This window comes from Emys orbicularis, chromosome 1, assembly GCF_028017835.1.
Source record: "Emys orbicularis isolate rEmyOrb1 chromosome 1, rEmyOrb1.hap1, whole genome shotgun sequence".
Lineage (NCBI taxonomy): Eukaryota > Metazoa > Chordata > Testudines > Emydidae > Emys > Emys orbicularis.
The window spans coordinates 373,591,039-373,618,493 of record NC_088683.1 but is presented as its reverse complement, the minus strand read 5'-3'; the positions used below and the strand labels follow the sequence as shown (position 1 = coordinate 373,618,493).

Genomic DNA, 27,455 nt, shown 5'->3' with positions numbered 1-27,455 from the left:
CCACACCTACGTCTCTTAGCCTGTCCTGGAAGCAAACAGTCCTTTTCCACCCCACTGGGTAACAATGCAGCATATAGGAGAAACTGAGGCACACATAGAATTCATAAAAATATTACCAAAAATTGCCACTGTCACATTCCTTCCCCATTCGAGCCTGCACTGAGCAGGATCACTTTAACAAGTGAAAAGGTGGCTTCTTAAGAGCCCACACAATGGCCAGGCCTTCTTTCTCTATTGTAGCATAGTTCTTCTCCCTAGGGAGCAGGTACATGATGGGATGTCTCTCCTGCTTAGCATCAGCTTCTATCAGCACCACACTCAGCCCTGTGGCAGAGGCATCTGTGAACACCAGGAAGGGCTTGTCAAAGTCTGGGTTTACCAAAAGCAGCTGTCAGCTTAGGGCCTCATTCAGTGCCCAGAGAGTCCTCTGGCACTGCTTGGTTCAGACCACCTTGTCTGGCTTACCCTTCTTGTACAGTTCAGGGATGGGAACAGCTAAGGAGCAAAAGTGGGATTCAAACCTCTAGTAGTACCCCGCCATCCCAATAAAGGACTGGGCCTCTTTCTTGGTTTGGGATTTGGGCCAGTCTCTGATCACCTCCACCTTGGCAGGCTCTGGCCATAGGTGGCCATTCCCTGTCAATGTACGCCAGGGCAAAGTCCTCCAGTCCCCTCAGTAACTGATCCACCAGGCACAGAAAGGTGGTAAAGGCAGATTTCAGCCTGGCATGTGGGGCCAATTGCACTTACCAGTAGCCTTTGGTAAGGTCCATGATGGTGAGGTAATAGCTCCCACCCACCCCAATTTGTCTAGAATCTCATTAGGTCTAGGCATGAGGTAGGCATCGGACACAGTGACCGCATTGAGCTTCCGATAGTCCACACAGAGTTGGCTCGACTCATCCTTCTTGAGCACCAGCACCGTGGGTGAGGCCCATGGGCTGTTGGATGGCTGGGTCACCCCTAAAGCCTCTCTCTACAGGTCCTGGGCTGTTTTCCCAGTGACTCTGTATGGGGAACACCTGATGGGAGAGTTGGCTCCTGTCTCCAGCAAGGTTAGTGAGCCCAGGCCGGTTGGAGAACAGCTGCTGGTAAGAATGTAGCACCTCTCGGGTCTCTGCCTGCTGGGCAGGGGTTAGCTGGTCAGAGACAGGAAATGATTCCAGCAGAGGGCCAGCTCCTGTCTCAGGCATAAGATCCGCCAGGGGATCCTCCCCCTGCTCGTCCCATTGCCCATTCTCGGCCAGCACCAACTTCTCCCTGTCAAAGTACGGCTCCATCATGTTGACATGGTACACTCAGTGACTGAGAGCCCGGCTGGACGGTTCCACCATGTCGTTCACCTCATTAAGCTGTTTGACAACCTTAAAAGGCCCATACCAGGCAGCTTCGAGTTTATTCTTCTGCATTAGGATGAGAACCATCACCTTGTCTCCTGTGCTCTACAAGTGGGCATGTGCTAAGTGGTCATACCAGATCTTCTGTTTTCCTTGGGCCCTGGCTAGATTCTCTGTGGCAAAACCCATAAGATCAGTGAGCCTTTCTCGAAAGGACAGCACATAGTCCACCACCGGTTCCCCTTTGAGGGAGGCCTTCCCCTCCCACTCGTCCCTCGTCATGTCCAGTGGTCCCCTCACTCTCTGCCCACACAGCAATTCAAAAAGGGAGACCCCTTTAGATTTCTGGGGCACTTCCCTATAAGCAAACAGCAAGCACTTATCCCAGTCCTGCAGATGCTGGTCCATAAAAGTCCTCAGCACTATCTTCAGGATCCTATTAAACATCTCCACCAGCCTGTTGGACTGAGGGTGATGTGCAGAGGCCCAGGTGTGCTGGACCCCTAGTTTCTCCCACAAGCACTGGAGCCCAGCTGACATGAAATTGGACCCCTGGTCTGTAAAGACCTCCCGGGTGAACTCCACTCTGCTGAAGATGGTCAGCAGCGCGTCTGCCTCAATGGAGGACAGAGCCACCGCCTCTGGGTAGCGGGTAGCACAGTCTACCACCATCAGAATGTATTTCTTCCCTGCCCAGGTTGCCTTGCTGAGGGGCTCCACTATGTCCATGGCCACCTTCTGAAAAAGTTCCCTTATGATGGGCAATGGTCTCAGCACTGCTTTATGCTTAGCCCCATCCTCTGGCAGGGGTCGCAGGACCTGCAGTACTATTTGACTGTGTCAAAGACTCCGGGCCAGTAAAAGTTCTGCAGTAGCCTTTGCCGGGTGTGCTGTGTCCCCTGATGTCCTGAGGATATCATGGGCCAGGTACAATAGTTTGCAGTGATACCTCTGGGGAATCACCAGCTGCCTCCTGATCCCTCCAAGGTTCAATTTTCCCAGTGACACAGGAATCCTTTCTCCCACAGGAATCTGTCCCTGCCTTCTCCTTAAGGGGTTTTACACTGCTGTGGTCAGCCGTGGCCCTCAGCTTCTCCAAGGAGGGATCCCTCTGCAGTTCAGTCTGAAATTCAGCTCCTGGGGTAGTGAGTGACCTGCCCCTCTTTGCTGGTAGGGGCTGGAGTCACAGCAACCTTTGGCTGTGCCTTGGTTTCTAGTCTAACCTCCTTGACAGTGATGACCCTAGATGACCCTTGTGGTCCCTTCTAATCCCATGGTTCTATGTTCCCCACTTCGGGACAAAATCTCGGGCTCAGCCCCATCCCAGGGAGCGTATTCCCCCAAGGTGGAGGCTCATTAGCTCCATGCTTGGTAGTCCAGGACCCTGGGTCGGGGTGGTGCTCTCTGGCTCTGGAAAGAACCAGGGAGCTCTCTGCACCATACAACCAGTCATCCAGATCATTTCCCATCAGCACCTCCACTGGTAGATGATCCTGGGCCCCAGCCTCTTTGTGCCCTTCCTTGGCACCCCCATTTCAGGGATATCTTCACTACAGCACCTCACTGTGTCTGAACACCCCTCCTCATCGCCAGCTATTCATTGGGAACAAACTGATCCAGGGCCACCACATCGGGCCATGCCAGAGTCACCTCAGCACCCGTGTCCTGGTAGCCCTGGGCCCTCCTCCCATCCACCTCTCTAGGGATGATATGGTGATGGCTGCCTGCCCTGTGAGTTAGATACACTTGGGCGTGTGTGTTGACAGCAGAAGCTTGAACATTGCACCCCATAGATGGGCTGACCTGGAGACCTCCTCCCCCCGAGCCACAAGTACACTGTCAGCCCCGCCAGCCTGAGTATCTGGCCTTCGTTCCAGCTGGGCTTGCCCCAAGTTAGCCCTTCGAGGGCTCCGTTTGGCTACTATTTCATTAACCCTTGGCAGTTTTGCCCACCTACGCTCTGTTTTCCAACAAACATTACATTTCAGGGCCTGAGCTCACATGGAGAGGGCTACCACATCAGCCATCACCACAGTTTAGATTTACTCATGTCCCACTTCTGGAGCACCCTTTTGTGACCCCTCTTTGTGTCCCAGACCTGCGCCAATCCCTTTGAGTCTCTTTTCATACCCGGGCCTTCTGTCAACAAATTCATCTGCCAACCAGCCTGCCCTGCACGGATCCTTAGGCCTCCTGTCCACTACCCACATTTTCAGCTCGTGGGGACAGATCTCACAGAGTTGTTCCAACCCAACAAGTTTGTACAAATCATCCAGTATAGCAACACCTGCACCTTATCCCATTAGTGGAGAGATTCTCCCAGCAGGGTGGTGGCAACCATATATGTCACACCCTGAGTCTTTTAAACCCACAACCTTTTCCTGTGAGCCTCAGGTGTCAATTGAACTTAAGCGTCTCTCACCTGGAGTCTAATGAACGAGGTCAGATGGAAAGACACACACAGCTTGAACAAAGGGGTTCACTACAGCTTGGCTGGGTGCTGGGCTGACCAGGATGGTCTGTGCTTTAATCTTCGTTTCTCTGGACTTAGAAGGGCTTCCTGTGCTGTGTGCCACTGACTAATAAACCCAGCTGCTGTGACAACACTGTCTGAGTGTCCATGCGAGTGCTTGGTGAGGTGCATTAATCCCTGCAGAGTGGACAAGTCTCTAGCAGGAGTCTGTCTCAGTGAGACGTGCTGAACAGAGCTCATGCTGTGAAATAGGAACGCTGCAGCCCCAGAAGTCCAGTCTAAGGAGGTTGCGAGACTGCATGGCTAACCCCTGGAGGAAGAGTGAGACCCCTGGGGAGAGGGGTCTGGCACACTAAAGGGCATCAGTATTGAGGAACTGCGGGGTGCTAGGAGCACATGGGGCAACTGGGAACAGCAGGGTTCTAGAAGTGGGGCACAGGGGGCTTCTGGGGATGGGAACATGGGGCACTGGGGTAACTGGGAACAAGGGGGGCTGGGTGCAGGGTCACAGGGTACTGGGGTAGCTGGAAACAGTGAGATGCTGGGGACAGGGACAGGGGCACTGGGATAACTGGGAACAGTGGAGGGCTGGGGGCAGGGACACAGGTTATCACACTAGCCTTGGACTTGGGAGACCTGGTTTCAGTTCCCTGCTTGGTCATAGGATTCCCATGTGATCTTGGGCAAGTCCCATGAACCAGGCCAGTCCTCCATTCCTATCTGTGCAGGGATGCTAGGGGCGGATTTGGATTGTTGGAGCACAAATGTCCCAGGCAGCTCAGTGGAGCTCTAGGGACATAACTGGGGCAACAGTAGGATCAGAGGGGGTTTGTGATGGGTTACCCCCCCAAGCTCCGGGATGCCACCTGATGTACTGGGGTCCCACTGAGCCCGCCCGTACCACCAGCCTGGGCTCCCTCACCCTGCCCTGCAGTGCCAGGCCCTCAAGCCTCCTCCAGCACACACACAGGTAGGGACCCACCCAGCTGCAGAAAGACAGACACTGCACACCCCCTCTGGAGTGTAAACCCAAAATTGCATTGTCTTGTGCCGCACAGAGAACTGTACAGCGCAAGCTCATGAAATTCGCTCCCTCCCTCAGTGTGGAGGAAGAGATGCACAGCTTCCCCCAAAGTTATGAATCGCACAGACTGGGTTTTAGAAAACAAAACAAGTTTATTAACTAGAAAGAATAGATTTTAAGTGATTATAAGAGATACCAAACAGATCAAAGTAGATTACTGAGCAAATAAAGCAAACACACAAACTAAGCTCAATACACTAAAGAAACTGGCTACAAGTAGTAATTTCTCACCCTAAATGTTGTTTTAAGCAGGTTGCAGAGGTTCTTGAAGACAAACTTCTTTTGCTTGCAGCTTAGAATTCCAGATATTCCTTTTACAGGCCAGACACCTTCTAGCCTGGGTCCAGTTCCTCCCCAGTTCAGTCTTAGGTGTTTTAGCAGTCATCTTGGGCAGGGATTCAGTGAAGAACCGACCCCTGATTAACTCACTCCCCAGCCTTAAATAAGTTTATATATGGTGGGATCCTTTGTTTCCCAGTTTGATCCCCACCCCCTACTATTGGAAAAATACCAGCAGTCCAAGATGGTGTCAAGTACCAAGTGACATGATCACATGACCTTGCAGTGTCAAAGCAGTATCCCAGGAAGGTTCTCAGGAAGGTGGGAGATTAGCATCTTCAAAGACCTATTGTTCTCCCTAATGGTTTATTGACTAACCAGCCAGACTGATTGCATTTTGTCTGGTGGGTGTTCCCCAGGTGCAAACACTTGATACATAGTCAATATTCCTAACTTCAGATACAGACATGATACACGCATACAAATAGGATAATCACATTCAGTAAATCATAACCTTTCCAATGATATCTCACATGACCAATCTTGCATGAAACACATCTTAGTTATGCCATATTCATATCATAACAATATCTCTATGAAGAATATGGGGCGTAGTGTCACAGGGTTAGTAGGTTCCAAGGAGGCAGTGTCGAGGACATCAGTTGGAAGCATAGTTGGGGGTCACTGAGGCTCCAGGGGAGGCTGAGACATACGGACTGATCACAGTGAGCCAAGGATGTAACCCAGGCTTCCAGCCCCTCACCTTCCGCCTTACCCACTATCCTCTGCTCCCCCGCCACCAGAGGCAGGGATAGAACCCAGGTGTCCTGGCTCTCAGGCACCGCCACACATACACTTTAATCCACTTGATCTCTCTCCACATGACAGTGGCAGTCCCTAGGGTTGTCTCGAAGATTTGCCAGTGTTCCCCAGGAGCCGTGCGGTTTCATTCATGCGCACACACACCCATGTTCTCTCCTGACCCTCTTCATCCCTTCCCCTCTTTCTGGGCTGTCACTGCAACACTCATGCTGTCTTCACTCTCCTCCAAGGCACCGCGGTGGTGAGCATCCAGGCCACACACGCAGGGGGCTCCTCAGGGCGCATCACCTACAGCATCGTGAGTGGCAATGAGAAGAATGCTTTCCTCATCCAGCCCAGCTCAGGTATGTGGAGCAGGAGGGAACACAGGAGCGATACTACAGCCTTATGGGAAAGCATAAATGGAGTGATCTGCAGGGCTCCCCAATGCCATGTCTTTGTGTAGGCCTGCCTGCTTGCCTGTACATCTGCCTGGCTCACTCCAGCTGGAACCCCTAGGCCAGGAGATGAGGCCTTCTGTACAGCAGCTGACTTCATCCCACACAGCATTAGTGCTAATTATTTATCAGATACAATCCCAACCTAGCTCATATGAAATAGATTCAAATGGGCTAACGGAAAGATCTTAAAAGTAATTGTAAACAGGGACTCCTCATCCAGAGGTGTTTCTAGTGGGTTCTGCAGGTATCTGTTCTCAGCCCAGTGCTATTCAATATCTTCATCATTCTTCCATTTCTGGAAGAAAATACAAAGTAACAGCTGAGAGAATAGGCAGGCGACACAAACATTGGTGGAGTGGTAAATAATGGTGGGGACAGGTCAGTGCTACGGAGCGACCTGGATCACTAGTAAGGTGAGCTCATTGCACAGCATTATTTAATGCAGCCAATACCCGGTCATCCTTCTAGGCATAAAGGATGCAAAACAGTGATGGTGAGCATATCTATGTGAATCGTGGCAAGCTGGGGTGTACACCTATCCTGCACTAGCCTGCTGCACACTAAGTGTCCATGTGGAGTCTGCTGCTGCGCATTCAACGTTCCCTTGTGCCCTTTGATTTACCCTGCTGTGAAATGGGAGTAGAGCAAAGTGCACTAGGGAACAGGTAGTGTGGAGCAGGCTAGTGTGGGGGTAGATTTAGGGTTAGTTTAGACTAGCCCACTGAAAAGGACTTGGAGTCCTGGTGGAATCCAGCCGAACATGAGCTCCCAGAGTGGTGCTCTAGCTGAGAGGGCAAACACGACCCTGGGGGTCTGGATAAGCAGGGTAGTATCCAGTAGGAGCAAGGAGGTGATATTACCCCTATACAGGATCAGTGAGACCATCACTGGACACTTAAGAACCGCACTACCTCCAGGACTGCACTAGTACCATTGGTCCGGACAGCAGGACCCCACGGACACTGGGACACACAGAGACCTACACAACACCAGAGGATATATTCCTTCCTTACCCGCAGTCTCCCCTCCTCTCCAGCCCAGCCCTCCTGAGGGACATTACTAGAGTGCAGGAGGATACTACTTCGGTGTGCCAGGAGTCGTCTCCTCTCCAACCATCAGGCAGGAGTGCTCCTGTACCAATGGCCTCGCCATTACCAGAGGAGCAGGTTTTGGACTTGGATGAGTCAGATGTGCTGGCTGCTCTGGTATTTTCATGGAGAGACGCTCGCTATCCTCCAGATACGCCTTCTCTAGGGACTGCTAGCACCTGATCTCATGGAGTCCTCCACAAATGACTGACCCCTCTTTCTGGCCTTACTGGGGACTATGGGATTCTAAGGCAGATGCCCAGGTCCTCTCCTCTCCTTTTTGCCACCAACCAGATATGTCAGTGTCTGAAGAGGAAGATACTCACCTGGATCCACAGGTACCGACAGTTCCAATCGAAGTCTCATCCTCATCCACGGACAAAGCAGCCACTCCTTCCTCTCCATCTCTGCTGGATGACCATCGGCCGTACCAGGAGTTACTGCAAAGAGTTGCCAATGACTCCAGATACCACTGGAGGAAGCCCAGGACCCACAACACTGGTTCCTAGATATCTTGCAACTTCAAGAACCAAATACAGTGGCCCTTCCAGTTAATGAGGCCACTAGAACTGGCTAATGGGGCTGGCACACACCAGCATCCTACGCCCCACACCTAAGACAGCCAAGACGTGCCATTTTGTCCCCGCCAAGGGAGACAAATGTTTGTTCTCCAATCCCATCCCCAACTCGCTGGTGGTACCGGCAGCTACAGAAAGGGCTAGGTCGCAATATCTAAGGACGACCCCAACAGACAAGGGCTCAAAGAGGCTGGGACTCTTGAGGAGGAAGGTCTCTTGCTCCGTGAGACTACAATTTTGCCTTGCTAACTGTTAGGGAAATACGACTTTAACAACTATTCCAGGCTAGTGAACTTTAAGGACTAATTTCCCCAAAGGACGGAGCGCAATTTCAGTCCTTCGTAGAGGAGGGCAAGTGAGTGGTGAAAACAGTCCTTCAGGGTGCATTGGATGCAGCAAATACGGCCTCCAGAAATCTGGTCACTGGTATAGTCTTGAGAAGGGATTCTTGGTTACAATTGTCAGGATTTCCCAGGGAGGTCCAGAGCGCCATTCAAGATGTTCCCTCTGATGAATAAAATCTCTTTAATGAGAAGTCAGATGAGTCCCTACGCTCATGAAAGTACTTTAAATCGACCCTGTGCTCCCTGGGATCTACACATCAGTCCCCAGAAGGAAACACCAGAGACAAACCTATAAATCAAGGCCATCTCCTCCTCATGTGTTCTACTACCGGCGTCCAGCTAAGCCTCCATGGAAATGCCAGAGGGTTCAGAGACCTCACTTCTCAGCCCCTTTACCAACACACCCTCTACACATTCCCAGTCACCTGCTACGGGCCATTGGTCAAGACTCACCTACCACCCCTGATGGCACAACCTCTTCCCCCATTATTTTGGGGGCCTTCTCATGCTCTTCATCCACAACTGGCAGCTGATCACCACAGACAGTTGAGTCTTGGAGATTATCCAACAGGAATAATCCATAGAGTTCCTCTCCTCCTCCCTCACAAACCCTTTCCTAGTCGTCCTCCTTCAAGGATTGCTCTCACAAGGTGCTTCTTCAACAGGATGCAAAATCCCTCCTACACTGAGAGACAATAGCAGGTGCCCCACCTCAGCATCAAGGGGAAGGGTTCTACTCTCCATATTTCCTAGTCCCCAAAAAAGAAGGAAGGTGGAGACCTGTTCTGGACCTTCGGCAACTCGTCATCTTTGAAATTCGAAATTCAGGAGGATTATATTGGCGTCAGTAATCCCCTCACCTTCAGGAGGAGATGTGGTGCACGGCTCTCGACTTCCTTATAGACATTCACCCCTCCCACAGGAGGTTCCTTCAGTTTATGGTGGGCCAGGAACATTTCCAATTCTGAGTCTTTCCCTTTGGGCTAGTGACAGTGTTCACAGAAGTTTTCGCCGGGGTGGCAGCCCAGATGAGACATCAGGGCTACACAGTTTTCCCATACGTGAACTACTGGCTCCTGATAGGCTCCTCCTGCCAGGAGATCAGGTCAGCAACAGAGTTTCTCCAGAGTTCACCAAACTCCTAACAATGTCAGCCCACCCCCCCATTCAAGATCCCCCCTTCTCTGACCTCCTAACTCAGGAGGGGGGCAGAATCAGACACCCCAACCCAGGCTCACTCCACCTCACGGACAGGTGTTTGGATGGGATTGGAAATAGAAAATTCCTGCTTGGCTCCCGGTCAAGCTATCCTTAGCCAAAGTAGGAAAGATTCGACTAGGACCTGCTACCTGGCCAAATGGAAGTGCTTCTCTGCACGGGGCACAAACAATCAACATTCTCCAGTCACTGCAAGTATTCTGATCGTCTTTGATTATCTCCTGTCCCTAAGGCTCTCAGTTCTCTTAGTTCATTGTGCATCCACCTCACAGTGATTAGTGCCTCCCTCCCTCCGGCAGACGGATCGTCTGTCTCCACCCACCCAGTTACAATTCGGTTTATGAAGGGCCTGATCAGGATCTTCCACCAGCCTACATCTCAAAGGGACCTTAATCTCATCCTGTCGACATTCATTAAACCACCCTTTGAATCCTTGGTCTGCATGGGCCCAACCTGTCCATAAAAATTGTATTTTTAGTGGCTATCGCTTCAGGAGGAGGGCTAGCTCAGGGGTTTGAGCGTTGGCCTGCTAAACCCAGCGTTGTGAGTTCAATCCTTGAGGGGGTCATTTAAGTGTCTGGGGCAAAAATCTGTCTGGGGATTGGTCCTGCTTTGAGCAGGGGGTTAGACTAGATGACCTCCTGAGGTCCCTTCCAACCCTGATATTCTATGATTCAGCCAGGAGTGGCAGCAAGCTAGGAGCCATCATGGCAGACCCTCTGTATACAGTTTTTCACAAAGAGAAGGTTTCCCTTCACCTGCATCCTAAATTTCTCCCCATAGTTGTTTCTGAATTCCACATCAACCAGAGTATCCACTTACCCGTCCTTTTTCTGAAACCCCATGTGTCACGGAGTCCCCGGGCGATGCTCTGGAACTGCTCCCCACAAAGCCAGTCAGGACTTTGGGGAGCCTCCTCTCCCTTGGAGCAGACTGTCTTCAGGGCAAGAAGCTCACACGGCTTCATCTCCTGGGTCTGACCTTGGAGCATTCAGCATATGCCCCTCCGTGCACTTCCCCCAGGAGTCAGCCCAGGCGGGGTCCTGGGTAAGCCAGAGGGTCCTGCACGCACCCCCACTTCGCAGTCAGACGTGACTCTCAGCCAGCCAGTAAAACAGAGGTTTATTAGATGACAGGAACACGGTCTAAAACAGAGCTTGTAGGTCCAGAGAACCGGATCCCTCAGCCGGGTCCATTCTGGGGTCCCGCGAGCCAGACACCCCCGTCTGCCCTCACTCCCCGTCCCCAGCCAGCTCCAACCTGAAACCCCCTCCAGCCCCTCCTTCTCTGCTGAGTTCCTTTCCCGGGCCAGGAGGTCACCTGACCTCTTTGTTCTCCCACACCTTTAGCATCCCCTTGCAGGGGGGAAGGGCCTGGCCATTAGTTGCTAGGCGACAGAGGGTCAGCCAGAAACTCAGGCACCCACACAGTATTCAGAGGAAACATTAAGAACAGTCCCACTTCGTCACATCTCTCCCCCCTTCGAGACCGAACTGAGCGAGGTCACTTTAGCCGGTGACCTGGGGAAGTTCGAACCCACCAACGTTCCCATGGATGCCCCATCATCTCTCCCATTCCTTGGTGTGAGTTACACCAGGAAATTCCAGTTTCAGGCCCTCCTGTGGGTCTGTTGTGCTTGATGGCGCTTGCAGGCTGCATGTGGGAAGGGTTATGCGGCCCGTGCCCTTTTGCCACCCCAATACCCCTGGGGTTTAAACTGGGATTGGTTCTTTTCCCAGCGCTCCAGTTTGGAGGGCTGCAATTCGGGCTCTCTTGGTTAAGAGCCCCCATCTTGACCTTGGCCACCCTCTGAACAGGTGTCTCTGTCCCCAGCAGCTCGGCCTCAGCCCCTTGCATTTGACACCGCCACGTCGGAGGAGAGTGGTCAGTATGCACAGTAAAGCGCCGCCCAAATAGATACAGCTGCAGCTTTCTAAGGGCCTGCACCATGGCCAGGCATTTCTTCTCTGAGGCCGCATAGTTCTGCTCCCGGGGCAGCAGTTTCTTGCTCAGGTACCCGATGAGGTGTCTCCCCCACTTAGCATCGGCTTGCATTAGCACCGTGCCCAGCCCTGCGTCTGAGGCATTGGTGACCACAGCAAAAGGCTTGGCAAAGTCTGGGTTTACCAGATTTACCGGGCCATGGATTAGAGCCTCCTTCAGTATACAGAGAGCCCTCTAGCACTACTTAGTCCAGACCACCTTGTCTGGCTTCTCCATTTTACATAGCTCAGGGATGGGGCCAGCTAGAGGGCTAACCTGGGATACAAACCTCCGGTAGCATCCCGCCATCCTGATAAAGGCCTGGACTTGTTTCTTGGTCTGGGGAATGGGCCAATCTCTGATCATCTCCACCTTGCACTTCTCGGCTTTTACCGTCAGTCCTGCCTCCTTGAGGCAGCCCAGCACCCTCTTCACCTGGGACACATGTTCCTCCCAGGTCTGGCTAAAGACACACATGTCATCGATGTACGGCAGGGCCAAGTTCTCCATCCCCCTCAGCTTGTCTAGAATCTTCCCAGGCCTAGTCATGGGGTAGGCATCGGACACTGTGATGGCTTTAAGCTTCCGATAGTCCCCACAAAACCCGATCATCCTGTCTTCCTTGGGGACCAGCCCCACGGGTGAGGCCCATGTGAACGGCTGGATCACATCTAAAGCCAGTATGTCCTTGACCTCTCTCTCCAGGTTTTGGGCTGCTTTCCCAGTGACTCTGAACAGGGAACACCTGATGGGGAGATTGGCTCCCACCTCAGGGAAGAGATCCACCAGGGGGTCTTCCCCCTTCTCCTCCCAATCCTCCCCTTCCAGGTCCAGGGGTCCCGTCACTTTCTTCCCATACAGCAGCTCGAAAAGGAAGAACCTGTGGATTCCTGGGGCACCACCAGCTGCCTCCTGATTCCCCACAGTTTTACTTCCCCTTGGGGAGCCCATTCCTGGTACAGGAATCCCTTCTCCCACAGGACTCTGTCCCTGCAGCCTTCTCCAAGGGGGTTTGCAGCGCTGTGGCCAGCAAGTTCCCTTAGCGTCTCCAAGGAGGGATCCTTCTGCAGCTCGGTCTGGAAATCAGCTGCTGGGGAAGGGAGTGGGACCTGTTCCCTCTCGCTGGTTGGGCCTGGGGTCACAGCCCCCCTGAGCCCTGTCCCTGGTAGCTTCCTCCCAGCTGTGTAATCACTTCCCAGCAGCACGTCTGGACCAGGCAAACCTGGTTGGCAGCGGACCTGCCCTGCCTGTGTGCCCCCCACTCAGCTGGGGTCTCAGCTCCCATCATGCTCAGCGCTGCCCTTGCTGTCCCAGTGGGGGCAGGCAGCGAGCTCTCTGCTCTCCTTACAGCATCAGAGCCAGTATGAGCCCCCTCTCCGGTGTGCAGGGGGGCAGGGAGCATTTCTCCGACACACTCAGCCCCAGGGGTCTGGTTACAGGTAGGCAGGTATTCTGAGCCCAGCAGCCCCTCCCTCCTGACAGCTAGGTCATTTGCATTTTCACTGACCATTTCCATCTTAGCCAATTGGTTCCCTGGATTCAAATTCAAATCCTCGGCCGTTACAGGAGCAGGGCCTAGATCCTGTCCCAAAGAGAGACAGTCACCCCACAACCGGACCTCACAGCCGATATCCTGGAGAACCCCAACGACCAGCCAGCCCGACCCCTCCTGTGTCTGCACAGGGATCCGGGCTATAGGCAGGGCGAGGGCCTTTATCCCGGGGACCTTCACCCAGGTCACACAGCCCCTCAGCATCTGCGGCTGCACCACCCGGGGCCTGACATCAGTTCTCTCTGTCCCAGGGTCTCGCCATCCTAGGCATGTCTCCCCATTGATCACCCCCTTCCGCTCCCACTGGGGGTCCGAGGGGCCTGAGCCCAGGAGACTCCACGCAGACATATAGGCCGGGGCCAGGAGTGGGAGCTTGTCCACCACCCCACCCATCTGGCTGACAGTGTCTATGGCCTTGGGGCCCAGCAAGGGAGCTAGATACCGGGGCCTTTCCGCAGGGTCCCCCTGGTTCAAATCGCCAGCCTGCTCGAAGGCCGTGTGGTGGGCATCCACATCCCCCCACCTCCTTAACCAGGGGCAGCAATTTAGTGTCGAGGTTCCCTGCGGAACTGGCAGCCCGGGGTCTATCCCCACTCACCCTGGGGAAGCCCCCTATGCCTCTCCGCTCCACCATCGCCAGTCCATGTTGCTGTTGCTTTTCCTCCGGCTCTTGCTCTCTCTCACGGTCCTCTTGCTCTCTCGGACTCAGCTCCAGTCCCATCTGTGTCCGACCCCCCGATGGGGAACTTGATCGTTAAGACCCCCATCTGGTTGGGGACCAGACTCTTGGGGATGCCTGGCTACTGCTCCGGCTGCTTCCAGATCCTCTTGTAGCCCCATCTGGGTCAGGAATCTGCTCCTTAGAGCGGTCCTTGTCCTCCAGCTGCATGATTAACTGGGCCATGGTGAACTTCCCAATGTGTAACCCTCTCTTTTTGCACAGGATTACAATGTCCTTCTTAAGGAGATGGTGATAGGCCAACACTCCGCTGTTCCCAAGTTGATTTGGACTCAGAGGCCGTGTGCTCTCAGCTCCCCCAGTTTCCAGGAAGAACCCCTAGTGTGCCACCCCTTCTCGTGGTCACCACCTCTTTACCAGGGTTGAGCTGCAGACTCCTCCACCCCTGGGACCGCTCGCTGCAATCCCCAGGGGAACCCTGTTACAGCAAAAGTCCTTCTCTCTCCCAGGGTCGAGCGGCAGGCTTCTCCACCCCTGAGACTGCTCACTGCATCCTCGGGGGACCCTGTTACTCCAACAGTCCTTCTCGCTGGTCACACACTCCCAGAGGTTAATCACCCCCTGAAACCGTCCCTCTCTGAGCCTTCAGCACGCCTGGGCCTCGTTATCCCCCCTTTGTTTTACTGCTCCCCAGTCACTTACTGCAAGAAGCGCCGTTCACAGGGTGCAGTACATCCCACGGCTGCCATCAGTTGTCACGGAGTCCCCGGGCAATGCTCTGGAACTGCTCCCCACAAAGCCAGTCAGGACTTTGGGGAGCCTCCTCTCCCTCGAAGCAGACTGTCTTCAGGGCAAGAAGCTCACACGGCTTCACCTCCTGGGTCTGACCTTGGAGCATTCAGCATATGTCCCTCCGTGCGCTTCCCACAGCGAGTCCGCCCAGGCGGGGTCCTGGGGAAGCTAGAGGGTCCTGCACCCCCACTTCGCAGTCAGTCGTGACTCTTAGCCAGCCAGTAAAACAGAGGTTTATTAGATGACAGGAACACGGTCTAAAACAGAGCTTGTAGGTCCAGAGAACCGGATCCCTCAGCCGGGTCCATTCTGGGGTCCCGCGAGCCAGACACCCCCGTCTGCCCTCACTCCCCGTCCCCAGCCAGCTCCAAACTGAAACCCCCTCCAGCCCCTCCTTCTCTGCTGAGTTCCTTTCCCGGGCCAGGAGGTCACCTGACCTCTTTGTTCTCCCACACCTTTAGCATCCCCTTGCAGGGGGGAAGGGCCTGGCCATTAGTTGCTAGGCGACAGAGGGTCGGCCAGAAACTCAGGCACCCACACAGTATTCAGAGGAAACATTAAGAACAGTCTCACTTCGTCACACCATGCTTCTACTGAAGAGAAGAGACTCCACTCCCTCAATGTCCGGCATGCCCTGGCATTCTACCTGCAAAGAACCAAACCCATCAGAAAGTCACCAGGAGTTTTTATTGCCATAGCAGAAAGATCGTGTGGTCATGCTATATCCTTTCAAAGGATTTCTAAGTGGGTTTTTGGATGCCTCCTAGAGTGCTACAGGTTAGCACACATTCTTCCTTTAGAGGTGTCACAGCTCACTCCATGAGAGCACAGGCTGCTTCTATAGCACCTCTGAAGGAGGTCCCAATGCAAGATATTTGCATGGAGGCCACCTGAAGCTCCATCCACTTATTTGCTACACTACGCGTTAGTTCACAGGTCTGCAGAGGATACAGCAGTGGCATCTGCAGTACTCCAAGCATCTTTGTCTCTGGCTTTCTCACACCCACCTCCAGTCTGAGCACTGCTTGTCAATCACCCACATGTGGAATACACGTAGGGACCAGCCCTCGAAGAAGTGGAGGTTACTTAGTGTAACTGGCAGCTCTTTGAGATATGTGGCCCCTATCTGTATTCCACTGCCCGCCCTCCATGCCCTCTGCTTTGGATCCTGTTGAATTCAAAAAAGAGGAACTGGAGAGGCATCGGCCTGCACTGTCTCTTATACCCTCAGTCGGGAGCGTGAGGAGACCTACTGCAGATGTGTAGGTCAATGGACACTGCTTGTAAGAATTTCCAGACTCGGGCACGTGGCGCGCATACATACCCACATGTGGAACACAGAGAAGGACTGTACATCTCATGCATCCGACGAAGTGGGCATTCACCCACGAAAGCTTATGCTCCAATACATCTGTTAGTCTTAAAGGTGCCACAGGACTCTCTGTTGCTTTGTACATCTCAAAGAGCTTCCAGTTACAGTAAAGAACTTCCATGTCTTACATGGTGAAGGACAGGCAAAGCTGTGTGTCTCTGCATACTGCTGACCCTTGAGTCCACGTCGTCTGACCAGTTCACCTAGTGGCTGCATGTAGATGTTGAAAAGGACCGGAGAGAGAACTGATCCTTGTGGGACTCCACAGGTGAGGGGTCTGGTGGTGGAGGTGCAGTTTCCCATCAGTACTCATTGGGTGCATCCCTCCAGGGAGGATTCAAACCATTTTAGTGCATTCCTCTGGGCTCCTGCCACCTCTCAGGTGAAACAGCAGTAACTCATGGTTGACAGTGTCAAATGTTGCAGAGATTCCCAAGAGGATGAGAGTGCATGTCTGCCCTCTAACCATTGACAGCAGGAGATCATCCATCAGTGCCACTAGAGCATTTTTCAGTTCCATATGCCTGACTCCAGATTGTGCTGGATCTAATACATCAGCTTCAATTAGATGAGCTTCTAGTTGTCCTTTGGCCAACTTCTCTCTATGAGCTTGCTAAGAAATGGGAGATTTGACAGTGAGTGATAGTTGATTATAACTGACGTATCCAGGTTATGTCAGTGTTGGTCACGCTGTTGCATGTTCAATGGAGGAAGGAAAAAGTCCTCTGAATGAGTCATTGGCCATTACAGTCATGAGTGGCATCAGTTGTTCGTTACTTGCTTTCACCAGCCACAAAGGGCAAGGGTCTGGTGCACAAGTTCTGAGTCAAGATTCCTTTGGAGTGTCCAGAACTTGAGGAGTAAATATACTGGACTCCAGGATTTCAGGCAGGCTGTTGCATGGTGAGTGCAGGCAGGGTGGATCCAGGCTGTCTGAGAAGCCTTCTTGACTATGCATGATCTCTCAGTGCAGTAGAATATAGTCCTTTGCAGCACTTGGTGCTGGGTTCAGATGCAAGTTGTAGGCACCCAGAATTGCTGAAGCAGTTTACCACCCTGGATAGCTCCTGGGGGTGGGATTTGTCAGCTTTAATGGTGCTCATAGGAAGGGTCTCTTGGCCATAGGCTTGGAGACACTTGTTATGTTTCATCCTGTCTGCATCAGTCTTTGTTTTCTGCTTTGGCACTTAAATTTCTGCCCTACTCTCTTCATCTGGCTCAGGTTGTCAGCAAACCAAGGAAAGCTGTGTGGGCGATGGGGAGGAAGAGGCTCTTTGGGGTCAATGTGTTGCTGGTTGAGGCTAGTGTGGAATGGTAACAATTCACCAGGTCCTCATCCTGTGGGTGGAGTGCTGCTGTCCTTTAGTTGTCTTTGAAATTTAGTGGAGTCCCTGAGTCTTTGCAACTGAATCAGGATCATAGGTCTGTCTTGTTGCCTGGCAAAGCAGTGACCACTACCTTAATGAGGTGACAGTCTGTGCAGGACATTGGCTGGGTTGTGATGTCTTTGATCTTGACATCTAGGCTGAAGATGGCAGCAATTCCTGGACTTGCCCCAAACTCCCTGTGTGACCTTGGGCCAGTTCTCTGGTCCCTGGGCGTCCATTCCTGACTGTGTAGGGGGTTAGCAGCTTTGCCCTGCCGCACAGGAGTGTGAGGAGAAATGCAGTAACAATTGTGAAGCGACCAGTACTGCAGTGCTGGGGTCACAGATGTGCCACAGATAGCTGGATAGATATGTGGGTGCGTGGAGATGTTTGTGTATGGATGTGTACACATGCATGGGCCTGCGCACCATCTCAGTCAGCTTGGTGACCCTGGGACTCCATGCACGGGCTCACCCCCATCCTCTCCCAGGTGCCATCTCGGTGCAGGACTCCAGCAGCCTGGACTTCGAATCAAGCCCTCGGCTGCGCCTCGTGGTTCAAGCAGAGACTGCCACCTCCTTTGGCTTCATGGCCGTGAACCTCAACCTGCAGGATGTGAATGACAACTTGCCACGCTTCCAGCTGCAGAACTACGTGGCCTTTATCTGGGAGTCACAGAGCTACGACTCCCCCGTCATACAGGTACCACCGGGGGGGAGCCCCAGGATGGGGCGATGGGAGCCTCACACGTGAGCTCTGAACACCAGAGTGCAGGGGGTCTGTGGGTGGGAAGGGGAGGGCACTGGGCTGGATAGGCCCATTGGTCTGATGGGGGGGGGGAGAAATCGAGGCTGGATGGGCCCATTAATCTGATCGAGGGGGGAACTGAGTCTAGAAGGGCCCATTGGTCTGATCCGGGTGGGGGTGTGGAATCAGGGTTGGATGGGCCCATTGGTCTGATCGGGGGGAGGGTCAGGGTTGGATGGGCCCATTGGTCTGATCGGGGGGGGGGAGGGTCAGGGCTGGATGAGCCCATTGTTCTGATCGGGGAGGGGAATCAGGGCTGGATGGGCCCATTGGTCTGACCAGGGGGGCGGAACAGGGCCAGATGGGCCCAGTGGACTGATGGGGGGGTGGGGAATGGGGGTGGCTGGGACCATTGGTGTGATCGCAAGGGGGGGTGAATTGAGGCTGGATGGGACTATTGGTCTGATTGCGGGGGGGGGGGGGGGGGAATTTAGGCTGGATGGGACTATTGGTCTGATCCGGGGCAGGGGTGGGGAATCAGGGTTGCCTGGCCCCATTGGCCTGGCCTGGGGGGTATAAATTGGGCCTGGATGGGCCCATTGATCTGATCTGGGGGAAGGTCACGGTTGGATGGGCCCATTGGTCTGATTGGGGGGAGGGAATCGGGGCTGGATGGATCCATTGGTCTGACCAGGGGGCGGAACAGGGCCGGATGGGCCCATTGGGCTGATTGAGGGAGGGAAAATCAGGGTTGGATGGGCTCATTGCTCTGATCGGCGGGGGTGGGGGTGCAAACAGGGTTTGGATGGGCTCATTGGTCTGAGGTGGGGAGTGTAAATTGGGGCTGGATTGGCCCATTGGTCTGATCCAGGGGGTGTAAATTGGGGCTGGAACGGTCCGTTGGTCTGAGCCGGAAACATGAAATTGGGGCCTGAGTGGCCCATGGGTCTGAGCTGGAAGCGTGAGATTGGGGCCGGAATGGCCCGTGGGTCTGAGCCGGAAGTGTGAGATCAGAACTGAAATGGCCCGTGGGTCTGAGCCAGAAGCGTGAGATCGGCGCCAGAGTGGCTTATTGCAACTTGAAACCATTGCTCCTTGTTCTGTCATCTGCTACCACTGAGAACAGCCGAGCTGCATCCTCTTTGGAACCCCCCTTCAGGTAGTTGAAGGCTTCTATCAAATCCCCCCTCATTCTTCTCTTCTGCAGACTAAATAACCCCAGTTCCCTCAGCCTCTCCTCGTAAGTCATGTGCCCCAGCCCCCCTAATCATTTTCATTGCATTTACTGGGCTATCCAGTTTATTGCACTGAGTGCGGCATGTATGATTACCTGCCCTGTGGGCGGGTGGCGTATGTGTGCAAGCGGTGCAAGGAGCTCCTGGCCCTCAGAGACCGCGTACGGGCCAGGGTGGCGGAACTGGAGGAGCTAAGGGAGGCAGAGAGGTATGTTGATGAGGCTTTCCGGGACACTGTAGAATTGTCCCACCTCCGGTCAGACAGCCCCTGCGCTGTTGAGGAGGATGAAAGGCCCAGGGAAGCAGAGCAGTCAACGGGAGCAGAGGGAAACCTTCCCATAGTTGGGACCCTCCTTCCAGACGGTGCTGGGGTTGCCTCTCGCACTGAGGTTACCTCTCCGGGGGAGGGAACTCCAGTCACTAGGAAAAGGCAGGTGTTAGTAATGGGAGATTCGATCATTAGAAACATAGATAGCTGGGATTGTGATGACCAGGAGAACCGTATGGTGACTTGCCTGCCTGGTGCGAAGGTTGCGGATCTCTCGAGGCATCTAGACAGACTTATGTGTAGTGCTGGGGAGGAGCCGGTGGTCGTGGTACATGTAGGTACCAATGACATAGGGAAGGGTAGGAGAGACGTCCTGGAGGCCAAATTTAGGCTGCTGGGGAAGAGACTGAAATCCAGGACCTCTATGGTGGCATTCTCAGAAATGCTCCCAGTTCCATGCGCAGGGCCAGGTAGGCAGGCAGAGCTTCAGAGTCTCAATGCGTGGATGAGATGATGGTGTAGAGAGGAGGGGTTTAGATTCATTAGGAACTGGGGAAACTTTTGGGATGGGGGGAGCCTATACAGGAGAGATGGGCTCCACCCAAACCAAAGTGGAACCAGACTGCTGGCACTAAACATTAAAAAGGTTGTAGAGCAGTTTTTAAACTAGGAGATGGGGGAAAGCCGACTGCTGCAGAGGGGCATGTGGATCGGACAGAGACTTCTCTTAGGGGAGAGTCTAATGATAGAGAATCTCCAGGTTCTAGTCAGGAGCAGAGGATGGAGGAGGATAATGTAAGAGCCAGATCAGACGAGAAACATTCACATAAAAAAGAATCTGACACACCAGAAAAGGGCAGACAAATAAACAGTGACAAGTTTTTAAAGTGCTTGTACATAAATGCTAGAAGTCTAAATAATAAGATGGGTGAACTAGAGTACCTCGTGATAAAGGAGGCTATTGATATAATAGGCATCACAGAAACCTGGTGGACTGAGGACAATCAATGGGACACAATCATTCCGGGGTACAAAATATATCGGAAGGACAGAACAGGTCGTGCAGGTGGGGGAGTGGCACTATATGTGAAAGAAAATGTAGAATCAAATGAAGTAAAAATCTTAAGTGAATCCACATGTTCCATAGAATCTCTATGGATAGTAATTTCATGCTCTAATAAGAATATAGCATTAGGTATCTATTATCGACCACCTGACCAGGACAGTGATAGTGATGATGACATGCTAAGGGAAATTAGAGAGGCTATCAAAATAAAGAACTCAATAATAGTGGGGGATTTCAATTATCCCCATATTGACTGGGAACATGTCACCTCAGGACGAAATGCAGAGACAATATTTCTCGATACTTTAAATGACTGCTTCTTGGAGCAGCTGGTAAAGGAACCCACCAGGGGAGAGGCAACTCTTGATTTAGTCCTGAGTGGAGCGCAGGAGCTGGTCCAAGAGGTAATAATAACAGGACCTCTTGGAAATAGTGACCATAATATAATAACATTTAACATCCCTGTGGTGGGAAGAATATCTCAACAGCCCAACACTGTGGCATTTAATTTCAAAAAGGGGAACTATGCAAAAATGAGGGGGTTAGTTAAACAGAAATTAAAAGGTACAGTGACTAAAGTGAAATCCCTGCAAGCTGCATGGGCGCTTTTTAAAGACACCATAATAGAGGCCCAACTTAAATGTATACCCCAAATTAAGAAACACGGTAAAAAAAATTAAAAAGAACAACAGTGGCTTAACAACCATGTAAAAGAAGCAGTGACAGATAAAAAGACTTCCTTTAAAAAGTGGAAGTCAAATCCTAGCGAGATAAATAGAAAGGAGCATAAACACTGCCAAATTAAGTGTAAAAATGTAATAAGAAAAGCCAAAGAGGAGTTTGAAGAACGGCTAGCCAAAAACTCAAAAGGTGATAACAAAATGTTTTTTAAGTACATCAGAAGCAGGAAGCCTGCTAAACAACCAGTGGGGCCCCTCGATGATAGAGATAGAAAAGGAGCACTTAAAGACAATAAAGTCATTGCGGAGAAACTAAACGAATTCTTTGCTTCAGTCTTCACGGCTGAGGATGTTAGGGAGATTCCCAAACCTGAGCCGGCTTTTGTAGGTGACAAATCTGAGGAACTGTCACAGATTGAAGTGTCACGAGAGGAGGTTTTGGAATTAATTGATAAACTTAACATTAACATGTCACCGGGACCAGATGGCATTCACCCAAGGGTTCTGAAAGAACTCAAATGTGAAATTGCAGAACTATTAACTAGGGTTTGTAACCTGTCCTTTAAATCGGCTTCTGTACCCAACGACTGGAAGATAGCAAATGTAACGCCAATATTTAAAAAGGGCTCTAGAGGTGATCCTGGCAATTACAGACCGTTAAGTCTAACATCAGTACTGGGCAAATTAGTCGAAACCATAGTAAAGAATAAAATTGTCAGACACATAGAAGAACATAAATTGTTGGGCAAAAGTCAACATGATTTCTGTAAAGGGAAATTGTGTCTTACTAATCTATTAGAGTTCTTTGAAGGGGTCAACAAACATGTGGACAAGGGGGATCCAGTGGACATAGTGTACTTAGATTTCCAGAAAGCCTTTGACAAGGTACCTCACCAAAGGCTCGTACGTAAATTAAGTTGTCATGGGATAAAAGGGAAGGTCCTTTCATGGATTGAGAACTGGTTAAAAGACAGGGAACAAAGGGTAGGAATTAATGGTAAATTCTCAGAATGGGGAGGGGTAACTAGTGGTGTTCCCCAAGGGTCAATCTCGGACCAATCCTATTCAACTTATTCATAAATGATCTGGAGAAAGGGGTAAAAAGTGAGGTGGCAAAGTTTGCAGATGATACTAAACTTCTCAAGATAGTTAATACCAAAGCAGACTGTGAAGAACTTCAAAAAGATCTCACAAAACTAAGTGATTGGGCAACACAATGGCAAATGAAATTTAATGTGGATAAATGTAAAGTAATGCACATTGGAAAAAATAACCCCAACTATACATACAATATGATGGGGGCTAATTTAGCTACAACAAATCAGGAAAAAGATCTTGGAGTCATCGTGGATAGTTCTCTGAAGATGTCCACGCAGTGTGCAGAAACGGTCAAAAAAGCAAACAGGATGTTAGGAATCATTAAAAAGGGGATAGAGAATAAGACGGAGAATATATTATTGCCCTTATATAAATCAATGGTACGCCCACATCTTGAATACTGCGTACAGATGTGGTCTCCTCATCTCAAAAAAGATATACTGGCATTAGAAAAGGTTCAGAGAAGGGCAACTAAAAGTAGATAAGGAAAAGTTATTTACTTATTCCCATAATAGAAGAACTAGAGGTCACCAAATGAAATTAATAGGCAGCAGGTTTAAAACAAATAAAAGGAAGTTCTTCTTCACACAGCTCACAGTCAACTTGTGGAACTCCTTACCTGAGGAGGTTGTGAAGGCTAGGACTATAACAGCATTTAAAAGAGAACTGGATAAATTCAAGGAGGTTAAGTCCATTAATGCCTATTAGCCACGATTGGTAAGGAATGGTGTCCGTAGACTCTGTTTGTCAGAGGGTGGAGATGGATGGCAGGAGAGAGGTCACTTGATCATTACCTGTTAGGTTCACTCCCTCTGGGGCACCTGGCATTGGCCACTGTCGGTAGACAGGTTACTGGACTGGATGGACCTTTGGTCTGACCCAGTACGGCCGTTCTTATGTTCTTATGTTCTTATTGCCCTCCGCTGGATTCTGTCCAATTTGACCACATCCCTTCTGTAGTGGGGGGACCAAAACTGGACACAATACTCCAGGTGTAGCCTCACCAGTGCCGAATAGAGGGGAATAATCACTTCCCTCGATCTGCTGGCAATGCTCCTACTAATACAACCCAATATGCCGTTGCCCTTCTTGGCAACAAGGGCACACTGCTGACTCATATCCAGCTTCTCGTCCACTGTAATCCCCAGAACTGCTGCTTAGCCAGTTGGTCCCCAGCCTGTAGCGGTGCATGGGATTCTTCCTTCCTAAGTGCAGGACTCTGCACTTGTCCTTGTTGAACCTCATCAGATTTCTTTTGGCCCAATCCTCCAATTTGTCTAGGTCACTCTGGACCCTATCCCTACCCTCCAGCGTATCTATCTCTCCCCCCAGCGTAGTGTCATCCGCGAACTTGCTGAGAGTGCAGTTCATCCCATCATCCAGATCATTAATAAAGATGTTGAACAAAACCGGCCCCAGGACCGACTCCTGGAGCACTCCGCTTGATACCAGCTGCCAACTAGACATCGAACCGTTGCTGGTGCTCAAGAAGGATGAGTCGAGCCAATTCTGTGTGGACTATCAAGCCGTTGATCTCTACCCATTGAGCCCAACAATCTAGCCAGCTTTCTATCCACTTTATAGTCCATTCATCCAATCCATACTTCTTTAACTTGCTGGCAAGAATACTGTGAGAGACCATATCAAAAACTTTGCTAAAGTCAAGATATGTCACGTCCACTGCTTTCCCCATATCCACAGAGGCGGTTATCTCATCATAGAAGGCATAGATTGAGGCTGGAACAGCCCGTGGGTCTGAGCCAGAAGCGTGAGATCAGGACCAGAGTGGCCCGTGAGTCTGAGTCGGAAGCGTGAGATCAGGGCCAGAGTGGCCCGTGTGTCTGAGCTGGAGTGGCATGTGCGTGTGAGCTGGAAGCACGTGATCGGGGCTGGAACGGCCCATGGGTCTGAGCCGGAAGCTGTAACGATGCGGCCTCTGACGGGACATAACTGAGAGTATCAATTCAGGACAAATTGCTTAGAGCAGGGCAGTTAGAGCCCAAGGCTGGGGTTTCTCCACACACAAGCAATTCCCTTAGACATTCCAGTTTCCCAGTATCACCACCAGTGGCACTCATTTTGGGGATGAGTGGTTATGAAAACCAATACCCCAGTAAAAGAAAAAAGGTGCCACCGGATTCCTTGTTGTTTTTGTGGATACAGACTAACACGGCTACCCCCTGATACTTGACACCATGCAAGGCACTAAATTTAGCCGTATGGAGTGGAAATCCATCAACCTCAACAAAAAACTCACACAGATACAGACAGACATCATCTTCCTCTCCAAGTGCAAACAGATGGACGTCATACCAAATGGACTGAAGGTAAAAAATCCATTGCAATCGACATACTACACTGACTATGGTGAGAGACTGTGCCACACACTCTCAAAGAAACTGAGGAACCACCTGATCAGCATCCTGTACAGCAGACAGGAGAAGATCAAGAATGAGCTCTCAAAACTGGAGACTCTCATACAAAACCAACCTTCCACACAAACTTCCACGTGGCGGGACTTTACAAAAATGAGACAAGCCATTTACAACGCACACTTCACTTCTCTACAGAGGAAAAAGGACAGTAAACTATCTAAACTCCTACATGCCACAGGGGGCTACAACAGTGGTACCCTCAACTCACCTAACAATATTGTTAATCTATCCAACCACACACTTAGCCCGGCGGAAGAGTCTGTCCTATCTCGGGGACTCTCTTTCTCCCCCACCATCCCCACAAACATGATACAGTTCTGTGGTGATCTGGAAGCCTCCTTTCGTCGTCTCCGACTCAAGGAATATTTTCAACACACCACTGAACAGTGCACTGATCCACAGGAACCCTCCTACCACCACTACAAGAAGAAGAACTCTGCGTGGACTCTTCCTGACAGTCAAAATGACAGACTGGACCTCTACATAGAGTGCTTCCGCAGACGTGCACAGGCTGAAATTGTGAACAAACAGCATCACTTGCCCCATACCCTCAGCCATACAGAACACAATGCCATCCACAGCCTCAGAAACAACTCTGACATTATAATCAAAGGGGGGCTGACAAAGGAGGTGCTGTAGTCATTATGAACAGGAGGCTGCCAGGCAACTCTCCAACACCGCATTCTACAGGCCACTATCCTCCGATCCCACTGAGGGGTACCAAAAGAAACTACACCATCTGCTCAAGAAACTCCCGGCTCCAGCACGGGAACAAATCTACATGGACACACCCCCAAAGCCCTGACCAGGGGTATTCTATCTGCTACCCAAGATCCATAAACCTGGAAACCCTTGACGCCCCATCATCTCAGGCATTAGCACTCTTACAGCAGGATTATCTGGCTATTTGGACTCTCTCCTCAGACCCTACGCTACCAGCACTCCCAGCTATCTTTGAGACACCACCGACTTCCTGAGGAAACTACAATGCATTGGTGATCTTCCTGAAAACAGCATCCTGGCCACCATGGATGTAGAAGCTCTTTACACCAATATTCTGGACAAATTGAAGAAATGGTCTGAGGTAAACGGATGAAGTTTAACAAAGACAAATGCAAAGTGCTCCACTTAGGAAGGAAAAATCAGTTTCACACATACAAAATGGGAAGAGACTGTCTAGGAAGGAGTACGGCAGAAAGGGATCTAGGGGTTATAGTGGACCACAAGCTAAATATGAGTCAGCAGTGTGATGCTGTTGCAAAAAAGGCAAACATGATTCTGGGATGCATTAACAGGTGTGTTGTGAGCAAGACACGAGAAATCATTCTTCCGCTCTACTCTGCACTGGTTAGGCCTCAACTGGAGTATTGTGTCCAGTTCTGGGCACCGCATTTCAAGAAAGATGTGGAGAAATTGGAGAGGGTCCAGAGAAGAGCAACAAGAATGATTAAAGGTCTTGAGAACATGACCTATGAAGGAAGGCTGAAAGAATTGGGTTTGTTTAGTTTGGAAAAGAGAAGACTGTGAGGGGACGTGATAGCAGTTTTCAGGTATCTAAAAGGGTGTCATAAGGAAGAGGGAGAAAACTTGTTCACCTTAGCCTCTAAGGATAGAACAAGAAGCAATGGGCTTAAACTGCAGCAAGGGAGGTTTAGGTTGGACATTAGGAAAAAGTTCCTAACTGTCAGGGTGGTTAAACACTGGTATAAATGGCCCATGGGTTTGAGCCGAAAGCGTGAGATGGGGGTCGGAATGTCCTGTGGGTCTGAGCCGGAAGCATGACATCGGGGCCAGGGTGGCCCCTGGGTCTGAGCTGGCACGCTGAATCCCATTTGTTGTTTTGCAGGTTTTGGCTGACGACCCGGATCAGGGTGCAAATGGTCAGGTGACCTACGCCATCAACCAATCGCTGCCCATGAACGGGCTGTACCACATTGATGCCCAGATGGGGACCATCACCACTGCAGCCATTCTGGACAGGGAGATCTGGTCGCAGACCCGGTGAGTGAAAGCCGGCCAAATGGAATAAGGCGCCGTGTGTCCCAGGGAGGCGATTAGCCGCTGGAACAAGGTCCATGGGAAGTGGGGAATTCTCCATCTCTTGGTGTCTTCACATCCACTCTGTCTGTATTAGCAAAATTTAGCCGACCTCAAGTCACTGGGCTCCATACACAGAGAACTGGGTGGGCATCGCTAGCGTGTGCTATGCAGCAATTCAGACAAGCCCCGGGCTTTTTAACTAGCCCCCACCCCTTTTGTTTGTTTTTTTTTAATATTTTTTGCATAGGTGCTGCTACTATTTGCTTATATTTTAATATTTTTAGGGATGGGTTTTATATAGAAAATATTGCTTGAACATATTTTTTATGAAAAAAATGTTAATATAATTTTGTTGTGCCCACAATTATACAAAGCATAAAAGTTTATACTAATTTTACAGCTGCCCCCAAGTTTTTACTTTTTTGCCTTTTATACTTGGCATACAGGTTTAATAAATTTTGCCAAGTATGCACGCTTT

At 51.1% G+C, this 27,455-nt stretch overlaps 1 protein-coding gene across 1 annotated transcript in view; it reads left to right on the top strand.

Annotated features, from left to right (window-relative positions):
* DCHS1 (dachsous cadherin-related 1) overlaps positions 1–27,455 on the top strand; it is a 126,345-nt gene that overhangs the window by 87,649 nt on the left and 11,241 nt on the right. Inside the window, exons 14-16 of the mRNA XM_065423630.1 lie at positions 6,226–6,339; positions 17,899–18,110; positions 26,784–26,938. Coding sequence (XP_065279702.1) covers positions 6,226–6,339; positions 17,899–18,110; positions 26,784–26,938 — 481 coding nt within the window. The remainder of the gene's footprint in view (positions 1–6,225; positions 6,340–17,898; positions 18,111–26,783; positions 26,939–27,455) is intronic.